At 36.7% G+C, this 12,661-nt stretch overlaps 1 protein-coding gene across 4 annotated transcripts in view; it reads left to right on the top strand.

Annotated features, from left to right (window-relative positions):
- DSE (dermatan sulfate epimerase) overlaps positions 1–12,661 on the top strand; it is a 43,629-nt gene that overhangs the window by 22,148 nt on the left and 8,820 nt on the right. For 2 of the 4 annotated variants that reach the window (XM_058173525.1, XM_058173533.1), the window contains 4 exons: positions 360–613; positions 2,439–2,678; positions 3,774–3,981; positions 7,809–11,188. In XM_058173525.1, coding sequence (XP_058029508.1) covers positions 360–613; positions 2,439–2,678; positions 3,774–3,981; positions 7,809–9,561 — 2,455 coding nt within the window. In that variant the 3' untranslated portion in view covers positions 9,562–11,188. Of the gene's footprint in view, positions 1–359; positions 614–2,438; positions 2,679–3,773; positions 3,982–7,808; positions 11,189–12,661 lie in introns of those variants that run through there. The other 2 variants (XM_058173542.1, XM_058173550.1) reach the window with 1 other exon arrangement.

Here is a 12,661-nt window from a genome sequence, read left to right as displayed (position 1 = left end):
GGCCAGATGATACCCATTTCTCAGATAATGAACAGAGGACCATTAAGATTAGCTTGAAAATGAGCCAAGCCTCTTTTCCATTATGGGAGGCAGGGTTCAGTTTATTTCCTGCACATTTCTAAATTACATTACATTAATCTGTATGCAATTTTTATATGTCATGGGTCTTCAGCCCCAAGCAATGAAAAAACTGAAGGTAGGGAAAGACTAACGTATGAGTGGAGATCTGCATGCTCAGTATCAGCTGTTTGATGCAGTTCTCAGTTTTCTGTTTTAAAATCTGTAAAGTTTAAATAGTAATGTTTCTATATCGTGCCATCTATAAGATGTGTAGAAGTGACACCTTTTCTCTTTTACAGGTTAGTGAAGGATGCTCCATGGGATGAGGTTCCCCTTGCTCACTCTTTGGTTGGATTTGCCACTGCTTATGACTTTTTATATAACTACCTTAGCAAGTCCCAGCAGGAAAAATTTCTGGAAGTAATTGCCAATGCCTCAGGATATATGTATGAAGCCTCATATAGGCGTGGATGGGGTTTCCAATACCTACATAACCATCAGCCTACCAACTGTTTGGCCTTGCTGGTAGGAAGCCTGGTTCTAATGAATCAAGGTAGGTCTTGAACAATGAGCAATTCTTCTTTTTTTTAAAGCCTGTGAGTTTCTAAGACCAAATGAAGTCTCTGAAAGCTCTAGGTATGATCCCAGAATCCCTGCAAAAATTGCAAATGAAATGTGATTTTTAATGCATCAGAAGTGGGAAATTGTTTAAAATGTGGGATAAGCGCATGTCTGCTGTTTTAAATTTTAAAATAAAATTAATTTTAGAATCATTCAGTTTATTATTGTGATCCTGCTCTTGTACTGGCTTTATTTAATTTTTATAGTGCAGCACCTTATCCTTTTCTTAAAGATCTGATATGGCTGTTGGGCTAAACAAGGTGTGGATATAGAAACTAGATAAACATACATTTTTAATTCTCAAAATCATTAATCTCATGATTAATTAATCGTGTGTTTGAACTTCATCTATTTATAGTAGAGGTACTCATGTATATATATTCTGTCTTCTTTATACAGCGCCTTAAGAGAATGGGGATGATAGCATAAAGTATCCATCTAGCCCAGGGGTGTCAAACTCGATTTCATTGAGGGCTGCATCAGATTGTGTTTGACCTTGGGGGGGGCATGGCCAGTGTGGGCATGGCCAGCATAACATCACTTGTGTCGGTGGGAGTGGGGGTTCTTGTGATGGCCCCAGTGCTCTGCCAGCAAAAACACGCTCCTGAGCTCCATTTTAAGCTGGGACGGCTTCCTGAAACCCTCTGCCAGTGAAAACGGAGCTCAGGAAGGCCATACGTGGCCCTTGTGAGCTCCGTTTTCGCTGGCAGGGGCACCTCAGGTTGGTCCTTCGCTATTTCCAGGGCCAGATCTAAGCAACCTGTAGGCCACATCTGGCCCCCGGGCCTTGAGTTTCACACCCCTGATGTAGCCCAACATCTAGTCCCACAAGCAGTCAGTTTTTTCTGTAAAAGACACAGAAAAATGATGAAGACCCCAACCCTTCTCAATTTGTCCCAAGGAATTGATACTTGTTGATCTACTGCCTCAAACATGGAGATTTCTTGCAGCCTATCATGCAAATAAATATTGAATAACTTACTCTTTAGTAATTAAGATTATTTTCTCTTAAGGATATTCATCCACTGACAATTATGTTAGAGAAAAGGTATAACTATATTCCTTTAGGAATTTATTGCATAGATGAGATAGATAGATAGATAGATAGATAGATAGATAGATAGATAGATAGATAGATAGATAGATAGATAGATAGATAGATAGATAGATAGATAGATAGATAGATAGATAGGTAATTTCACTGTGTCTCCTGATTTCAGGTATTTTAAGACAAAGGTTTCTTGTGCCTTTTTCTACATGCTGTGCATAATTTTATAAATTTATATCAGGTTTTCTAGGTTTTTTTCTTTTTCTAAATAAATATCCCAACTCCTTTTTGATTTCTTATCTAAATGTTTCCTAGATTTTTTTAAATGAAAAATTTAAAAATCAAATTTAGACATGGTAAATATTTTTATATTTTTATGTACTATAGATTTTAATTTCCTTCTCGAATATTTCCAAGCTTTATTAAATCTGCTCTTTTCACTCCAACCATCTTGATGTTTTCAATAAACTCTTCACCATGAGTAAAATATTTCTTTTTTGTTTGTTTGTTTGTTTATTATTACCAGTAGTAGATAAGACATAAAAATCCCTTAATAAAGGCAATGCAAGTCTATGAATAGATCCAGTTTAAAAGCTCCATAAAAAACCACATGTAGACAAGCCCTATTTCAAGCCCAAGTAACTTGCAAATATTTCACACTTTAAAAGGTCATATTACTAATATAATACTGTTCGTCTTTTTCTTATAGGTTATCTTCAGGAAGCATACCTTTGGACTAAACAAGTCCTAACAATAATGGAGAAATCTATAGTTCTCCTACATGAAGTGACAGATGGCTCCTTGTATGAAGGGGTAGCTTATGGCAGCTATACCACCAGATCTCTTTTCCAGTACATATTCCTTGTCCAAAGGCATTTTGACATTAACCACTTTAAACATCCCTGGCTTAAGCAACATTTTGCTTTTATGTATAGAACAGTTCTACCAGGCAAGTAACACAACTTATAATCAATTATAATCAACTTATTACAATTATTATTTCTTAGGTAAAAAGCCCAACTGCAAGCGATTATATATCACGATAGACTGTTTTACATATAGCAATAGCACTTCGACTTATATACCACTTCACAATACTTTATAGCCCTCTCTAAGCAGTTTACAGAGTCAGCATAGTGCCCCCAATAATCTGGGTCCTCATTTTACCAATCTTGGAAGGATGGAAGGCTGCGTCAACCTTGAGCCGATGAGACTTGAACTGCTGGTAGTCTGCAGAATTAGCCTGCAGTACTGCATTCTAAATACTGCATCACCATGAATCTTTTATTGGTGGTAAACTTTAGTCTTCTCCACAAATGAAAATTGTATCAAACTAATAACCTTTGGTTAATGTACACCATGCCAACCTATAAAAAATGTGTATTCTCTAGATCATAATGATATAAACACTAGGTTGGATAAACAATGCATTTTTCTCCTACAGAAAATGCTTCTAGTCAGGGATATATTATATATATAAGACATATAAAATATGTCAATTTCAAATTGCCTCATAAGAACTATTTTTGAATAGATAAAACTTGTCATTATCATGGGGAAAAAGATACACTTTATAGTGTGAAACAATGTCTTATAAATTAAAACATCATTAAATAATAAATGAAGCTTCTGGAATGAAAAATGAGGTAGAGAATTTTTCCCAAATGAACTTGGAGAAATGTAGAGAAAAATATTTAATATGATATAACTTAGCTGTATTCAATATTAATTTTAAATAATACAGTTTAAACAAGATAATCAGTTTAAGTGAGGCATTAAATAGATTTTAATATGCTATAAAGAATTCTCTAGACATTCTGTGTATAAATCTGAGCACGTTAATGTTTCATAGTCTGACAATTTAATGATCTGATATTTTAGAGGAAAAATGCTATTAAAACTTTTATAAGAACCTTACAAATAGATATAATATTATCATAATATTGTAAATAATTGGGAGCTCTTTCTACTTTCTATTACTTAAATATGCAATATTAAGTAAGTGTTTACTTTCATATATGTTTGTTTTAAATTTTCCTCCTAGGATTCCAAAGAACTGTTGCTATTGCAGATTCTAACTACAATTGGTTTTATGGTCCGGAAAGCCAGTTGGTTTTCCTAGATAAATTTGTTATGCGCAATGGCAGTGGAAACTGGTTGGCTGATCAGATTCGAAGGAACAGAATACTTGAAGGCCCGGGGACACCTTCCAAAGGACAGCGTTGGTGCACACTTCACACAGAGTTTCTCTGGTATGAAATAAGTAAATCTTTAATCAATGGGCTACATAGAGGGTGGACAAGAGAAAAAGCAGGCACAGAAGTGAGTTTAGATATCAGCTTGTTAGGAATTTATAGAATAGGTACCATTCTTTCTCAGCTGCATATTCCCAAGAAAATACCAGGTTAAATAAGTACTTTTACTGAAGAAAATCATTACATGTTCTGTGCATGAGAGTCTGGAAGAGTTAGCAACAGCATGAGTGATAATTGTATATAGCCTGAAATAGTGTCATCTGAATAGAACAGGAACTGAATTGGCCTTAGCGAACTAAGCTATATATATATATATAAAAGATCAAGGCAGTTGTTTTGCAAGAAGTTAGCCAACAGCTCTAGTTTGGTATTAATTTTGATTCATCATTTGATTATGGGGCAAAGGTCAAATGGCCTTTTTTTATGCGGTAGATGAGATAGAGCTTTCCAAATATGTGCCAACTATCGTTCCAGAAAATTTGTCAAAAACACATAAGTCATCTTGGAGGTGGATGATCAGGGAATGAAATGAGCAGTCTTACAGAATGAAATGAGTCTTACAGAAACAGTTAGTTACTCTCAGAGGCATGCAGACTCTTGAAACAAATGGGCTAGTAATAACATTCAAAGACGTTGCCGCAATATTCCTAAGAGGAGGGTATGTAGTAGTCCAGCTAACTTGTTGAGGATAGGCTTGGTATGGGAACAAGTTAGGTAAATTAATAAAACCCTTGATATTTGTTTTAACATGGCCCTACCAAACATTGATAATTTCAAATCTGTTTTGCTCTGTTAGAGTTAACTGAAGTTACCTTTTGGTTTGTTGACTTTCTATACTCTACTAGGAAAGATCAGCAGTGTTGGAGTTTTGGAAAACCAAGGGTTGTTGGTTAGCACAAGTTATGCATTCTTCCATTTTGCTTGCTTTGCATGCATTGGATGGGATGATCCTGTGAATGGAAGTTGCTTGTGAATGATTAATGCCTTGTTAGTAGACTATTTATTTGGCCAATAATAATAATAATAACAATAATAATGTGTTAGCTCTATTTTATCTCTGTGTTGGTTGCTTCTTGTTTGGTGGTATCAATAACTGCTTGATGGCATTGCTTGGTGGTGATTTTTTTCTCTTGCTATTGTTGAAATATAGTTTGGTTAATTGGCTGTAGTTTTTCTAGATCTTGGTTGATTGCTGTGTGATTTGTGGTATGTTGTTGTAGGTTGGGCTGATGTGCTCATGATTTTAATAGAATTAACTCACTACATCTCTTGATCACTATCTAGAACGATAATAAAGGAAACCAACAAAACAAACCTGGGTTGATGCCGTTGCCTTTTATTCCTGGCACTCACTGACCACTTAAATGAAATTATTGTTAGGGCTGCGTGCCCGGGATTCCCATCACCTTTTATACAATACACCAGTGAACCCAGCCCTCATTATCCAATCCCCAATGCCTACCCTGCCCATGTGACACAGAATCATGGTTAATGTGTTCTACTCCAACTGTAAGTATGACAGTCAGTCCCTTAAGGGGGAAGTTCTACTCTAGTAACTGTAATTATTAAATCCAGTCTCTTAAGGGGGAAGTGTTTATGTTGGTTTCCTTGGAACATGCTGCTCAATCCTGGCTCTTGAGTCTAACAGCCCGCTCCGGGATCGAAAGAGGACGGCAGGGGGAATCTTGAGGAAGTGCTGTCGCTCTCTTCCTGATGGAACGATTCCTCACCCTCCGTCCCGAGTCCTCAGCAGCTGGCAAGGTAGCATGCAGGGCCCCTGTCCTCTGCGGCTGCAGTGACGGCCGTTTACCCCCGAATGGCAGCTCCGGGCCGTTGGGCATGCCGGAGCTGACATCTAGTCAGAGTACTAGGCTTCTAAGAACTCCCTCTTTCGTGAGAATATTTCACTATTTTCTTATTGAGATTAGGAAGTCATATTGAGTCTTTTTACCAGTTGATGCTCAAGGATATATTTTGCTAATCTTTTGTCTGTTTTGGCCTATGCGGCAATGCTTGCATTTTGTAGATTATTCCTGTTTTGTCTTCCTTTGGCATGGTGGCCTTGAATTTGCTTAGAATGCTTTGTAGGGACTTTGTTTATTTGCATACTTCAGAAATTTTCAAATAGCTGGAACAACCTTTTAACATACTCCAAAGTGCCTTTGATGTAGGGAGCATTATTCGTTTTATGATGCTTGGGCTTTTATCTAGCAGTGTAGCAAGTTACAGAAAGTAGAAATCATAAAAAAAAATTAATACAGCAGATACGCATGCAGTTTGAAATATCCATTCTGTTCTTTCAAGATGTCCTTCAATGAAAGCTGGTATGTATCCTTTACTTAGCAACCAAACTAGTCCCTGTGACTAAAAATTGTCCATCTGAAATTGAAAAGCATTCTGAACAATTAAGGATCGCAGATAATATTTCAATATTTATCATAAAGTAAGAAACATAACTGTTCCTGCTTTGCTATTAAATAGATAAAAATGTCAAAATCCGTTTCACTCAATATGGATTGCTTTACTAGTTCTTAAATTATTATTCAGAGTACGACAATTAAAAAGTAAATCCAACTGTATTCAACAGGACTTACGACTTGGTAGGAGTTTTAGAGTGGAAGCTTTAGTGTGCAATCCTCTTGCAAATATACTTAGAAGTAAGTCCAACTAAGCTCAGAGGAAGCTTATTTGAAAGCAAATATGACTGAAGTGTCAGTTATTTTATAGGGAGGTTTGCCATGTGTCCACTTAAGCCCTGATTTAAACAAGCCCCGATTAGTTAAGAGGATTTAAAGCAGGTTTAAAGGACTCGTTATGTTCTATTTGCATGCCACTTTTCAGCCCAACATATTGCATTTTTTTTTTCACAGCATAGGTTCAGGCTGAAGGTTTGGTGGATATATATGTGTGTCTCTATATGTGTGTGTCTGTCTATTTCATTGATAATAAAACTTTTTTTAAATGATGAATAATGTTTGTTTTAGTACATCTTGCTACCTGTTCAACTCACCTAATTTTCCACCTGGGTGTTCTTATGACCATACAAACATTCATCTTTTTCTCAAGCTATTTAACAGGCAACAATGGAAATACTCTAATAGGGAAATGAACTTTAAGCTAGTTCTCCATTATTCTGTATATCTGGCCTAGTTCAACCCAATGAAATGTCTCTAAGTATGTGGGATTCCCATTATTTTCATCCAGTATCAGTTAAAGAAAAGCTACTTAATACAATATACCAAACCTAAAAATGTGCAGATTTTTTTCTTGCCAAATTTTTTTTTTTTATAATACAAAACTCATAACTTTTTAAACTTACTTGCTGTTCAATTTAACTTCTCCTTTATCTTCAGAGCTGTCTTCACTCTGGATGATCGCTTTCCATTTCAGATATAAAGATTTTATACTTGGGAAGGCAGAAGGATTGCTAATGGATAAGTGCAAACATCATTTAAACCAGGCAGATATTTGAAAGTCTGGAATGGAGCATATTTTTTCTAAATAAGTTTTCCGAGTTCTCCAAATTCAGCTTGCTCTTTTTCAGATGTGCTTTTTCCAGAAATTTTGAACCATGTTAAAGCACGAATTCCTAAAATGCAAGCTATTATACTGTTGATACAAAGCAAAAAACAAAAAATTACCATAAGCTTCTTCATTAAAGACTACTGCAGAGTAGAATATTGTTCCATATTAACACTGCCAAATATTTTTACAAAGTAAAAAATTCGATAGTAGTAATGTGGTTTCTTTTTAATATTTTTATTATTTCTATCCTGTCTTGAAATTCACTGATCAGCAACTCATTCTCTTTATGTTTTTGAAAGGTATGATTCAAGCCTGGGATTTGTCCCGCCACCAGATTATGGTATTCCCAAACTTCATTATTTCGAGGATTGGGGAGTTGTAACATATGGAAGTGCTCTGCCAGCCGAAATCAACAGCCCCTTTCTCTCCTTCAAATCAGGAAAGCTGGGAGGACGTGCAATCTATGATATGGTTCACCAGAACAAGTACAAAGAATGGATCAAAGGTTGGAGGAACTTCAATGCTGGGCATGAGCATCCAGATCAGAACTCATTTACGTTTGCCCCCAATGGTGTACCTTTCATAACCGAAGCTCTGTATGGACCAAAATACACATTTTTAAATAATGTGCTTATGTTTTCTCCAGCTGTATCAAAAAGTTGTTTTTATCCATGGGAAGGACAAGTTACTGAAGACTGCTCATCAAAATGGTTGAAATATAAACACGATCTGGCTGCAGATTGCCAAGGGAAAGTAATTGCTGCTATAGAAAAAAATGAGATCGTCTTTATCAGAGGAGAAGGAGTGGGTGCCTACCATCCTAAACTAAAGTTGAAAAGCGTACAAAGAAACCTATTACTTCTTCACCCCCAGCTTCTCTTGCTAGTGGACCAAGTATATCTTCAAGATGACAGTCCTGCCAAAATAGCAACTAGCTTCTTCCACAATGTTGATGTGCCTTTTGAAGACACAGTTATTGATAATGTCCATGGAGCCTTCATTCGACAACAGGATGGGATCTACAAGATGTACTGGATGGATGATACTGGATATAGTCAAAAAGCTATCATTGCCTCAAGAATGTATCCCAGAGGGTACCCTTACAATGGGACAAACTACGTGAACGTCACTACTCATCTGCGTAGCCCAATCACTAGAGCCGTATACCTCTTCATTGGACCTTCTATAGACGTCCAGAGTTTCAGCGTCCAGAGGAAGTCTCAGCAGCTGGATATTTTTGTCACCACCAGTGAGCATGCTTATGCCATCTATCTGTGGACCGATGAGAATAAAAGCCACTCTGTCTTTGCACAAGTTATTGCAGACCATCAAAAAGTGGTGTTCGAGCGAGCTTCGGCAATTAGGAACTCCCCAGTTTCAGGAGTGAAAGACAATCTTGAGATCGTAGAGAAAAACCTTCAGCACTTGAAGCCTGTGTTCCAGCAGTTAGAGAAGCAGATCCTTTCACGCGTGCGGAACACGGACAGCTTCAGAAAGACAGCTGAACGCCTACTCCGGTTTTCAGATAAAAGACAGACAGAAGAAGCCATTGACAGAATATTTGCCATTTCTCAGCAGCAACAAGGCAGAGCAAAAAAGAACAAAAAGGTAGCTAAAGGCTACAAATTTGTGGATGCTGGCCCAGATATATTTGCACAAATCGAAGTCAATGAGAGAAAAATTCGGCAAAAAGCACAAAGCTTGGCCCAAAAAGAATTGCCTGTGGATGAAGAAGAAGAAATGAAAGATCTTCTGGATTTTGCAGATATTACCTATGTGAAAGAGAAAAACAATGTGCCAATCAAAGTTCAACCTGGTCTATCCCAAATATTTTCCACTGCTCGAAGCAGTGCTCCTTTGGTGTCAGCATCTTACACACGTCTTTTCCTCATTCTGAATATTGTCATTTTCTTTGTTATGCTAGCAATGCAACTCACCTGGTTCCAGAAAGCCAAAAGCTTACATGGGCAAAGATGCCTTTATGCAATTTTGTTAATCGACAGCTGTATATTACTGTGGCTCTATTCTTCTTGTTCCCAATCACAATGCTAGCAAAAAAAAAAAAAAAGACTGTGAATGGTATTTGACCATTCTATGGTTAGGTATGTTTATGCAAAGGTTCAGAATATATTTTCTTTTCTGAATGTATTCCAGGAAATATCTATGGAATAATTGTTCTCTTTTAATCAGAGAAGATGAAATTAATGGGCATTGAGACATTTGACACATTTCTCAGATTACCACCTACATACGGGTCAAGTCTGTTCTATAAATGAATGTCATGTGCTTTTATTCTGAATTCAATATGTGCATTTAATTTTCTTCTCCAAAAGCAATTTTCCTTGTCACTGAGTTGATTTATTATTTTTTGAATATATGCAACTGGGATGGCTTAATCAAAATCTACTGGTTGTTATCGTATGGATAATCCTCAGATAATAGTCCTCTGTGATATATATTCCTTTTCACTGTTTTGCCTATTCTAAAGTACTATTACAATTAGCCATTTTTTAGAAAAGTGTGGATAACATTTCTTCCCAGTTGGCCTTCAGACCTATTTGTTTTGTTTCCACCCTAATTACCATGGTTTTTGGAGTATAAGATGCAATTTTCCCCCTAAAAGAAGGTGGAAATGTTGGTGCGTCTTATACACCGAATACAGCCATTTTTGGCTTCCCGAAGCCCCGCCCTGTGCGTCTTGTTTTTGTGAAAGATAGGCCCATTTTTCACAAAAACAGGGTGTGCAGAGGCTTTGGGAGGCCTGCAGAGTGCTTCTGTGGGCTGGAGAGGGCAAAAACGCCCACATTTTTGCTAAAAACGCAGAGGCTTTGGGAGGCCTGCAGAGTGCTCCTGGGTGGGAGCCGGGGCAGGCAAAACCCTTTGTTTTTTCTTGCTTAGCTCTTTGAAATCTTGGTGCATCTTTATACACCAGTGCTTCTTATAGTCTGAAAAATACGGTAATTGTGGGGATCCTCTTTCAAATGTGATCTGTCATGAGATAGAAAAACCGTCTGACTAAGAGATGTATCTAACTTTAAATGAATCCTTGTTCCATAGATATTCTCCTTGTATTCAGCCTCTTTCCCTTTTAATCTAAGGAAACAATTATGGCTAAAGCATAACATGTTATCATTTTTTTGAGTCCAGGATCCAAACAGTATGGGCATACATGTTATAAAGTTACAAAGTATCCATAATCTAATCTCACAGACAGAAATTGTATTTTTATAAAACATTCAAACAAATCAGGTCCTCATAATTTTCTATAACTCATCAAATACTCTGTGATCAATGTATATTAATGTGTCAGTCAGTTTACTTGAGAAACTATGCAGAATATAAAATTATTAAGGTTCTAAAAAGTAGACAACCACTGACGATGGAAAAACCTACATCTGGTAGTCATTGATATTGGTATATTAGAAGGTTGCATTTAATGTGTAAGATGATGTTATTTGTTGCAACGCTTCTCTATAAAAATGGCAGCCTTTCCTTGGGAAGCATATTGGAAGTAATTGTTAAATGAAGCCTTTGACCCTGCTAGATTTGAATATCAAGCCCATAGGTACTAGATATTGTTCAAATAAGGAATGTTTTTGACAACCAAGAACTTTATTTTAAAGAAAATAATGTTTGTCCCAAATGTCTTTTGCTAAATAAATAATGTCAGTTATGCATATACTTGGTTATTGATTATTACTGTTTGGTATAGAAGTTACAAATTCCTCTTTCTTTACACATAAACCTCACATAATTTGTTGCTCAGGAGCAACTTTAAAGCCTTAACATTTCTTAATTATCTCATGGATATGTAAAAGTATCCGGGCACTTTCCCAATTCCAAAAAGCAAATGAACTATCAAGACCCAAGAATGTGATGTGGAGTTATTTCTAACTTGCTTCTTTTTAGTTGTTCACCTATAGACAGAATCTTGCCTGACTAAAGTAATTATCTACATAACTATAGATATACTCTGTGAACTGTTAGGGAGGGGCCATCTTAATCCTCTTCCTGACTACCAAACTTTCCAAGCTCTGCTGCCTCTTTGCCCTCTGAGAAATAGCCCGTCCCTCCTTGGACTCCAGACTACATTCCACTTCACGTAATGAACTATAGCCTTTGGATTTATTTATTTATTAGTCCTTGGGCCATATCAAAGTGCAAAGTTCCAGAAACAAATTATTACTAAAATTTGATAAAAGCAATTTAAAATGGAATTGGATAAAATACAATTTAAAATGAAATTGGAATAAAATACAGTCTAAAATGAAATTGGAATAGAATACAATACTTTAAAATGTAGATAAAATATGATAAAATTATATTTCGGTGTGACCCCTGCAATCTACCCCAATCTATCCCACATATGCAGATTTTACATGAACCATTTTGCTTAAGTTCTGTGCTAAGTTAAATGTTATTTTCAGATTCTGGCCACACATAAGGTAAGTTGTTTTGATATGGGGATCCCAATGGGTCATTCGTTTGGTATATAGACCAATGTACTTGCCTCTCACCCTCTTGTACAGGCAAGAATCAAATAGGATGTGAGTCAGGCCTTCTACCTCTGCCGCTCCGCAAATGCAGAGATGTTCGTTGTAGGGTATGGAATGGAATCTGCCATATCTGACCATTGTGTTGAGCTGTTCGAATCTTGCTCACGTAAATATCTCCCTTAGATGTTTTGGCAGTTGTAACTTCAAATAGTTGTCTATTTGAAAAGTACATTTCTATTTGCTCAGCCATTTCAAGTTACCCACCTTACTAAGGATAGCTATGTCATTTTGTGATTCTATATCCTTAATTCTTTGGGCAACTCTTTTTTTTAAATTATTCTGTTACGCAAGAGACAGGAAGGCTACTGCTTCTGACAAAATGTGTTAATTTGGTGATCCAGGAGATTTGTGATTATGATTTTATTTGCTCTAGTACAGGGGTCTCCAATCTTGGTCCCTTTAAGACTTGGGGACTTCAACTTCCAGAGTCCCTCAGCCAGCAAAGCTGGCTGAAGAACTCTGGGAGTTGAAGTCCCCAAGTCTTAAAGGGACCAAGGTTGGAGACCCCTGCTCTAGTAGCCATAACTTAGGGAGTTTATCAGTCTCCATTTCATTGACTTTGTGCCAGTAATTATATGCTCTAATTTTGGATAGTG

Source organism: Ahaetulla prasina, chromosome 1 (genome assembly GCF_028640845.1).
Source record: "Ahaetulla prasina isolate Xishuangbanna chromosome 1, ASM2864084v1, whole genome shotgun sequence".
Taxonomy (NCBI): domain Eukaryota; kingdom Metazoa; phylum Chordata; class Lepidosauria; order Squamata; family Colubridae; genus Ahaetulla; species Ahaetulla prasina.
Note: the sequence above shows the minus strand (reverse complement) of the source record. Positions and strands in the feature narration are given on the sequence as shown.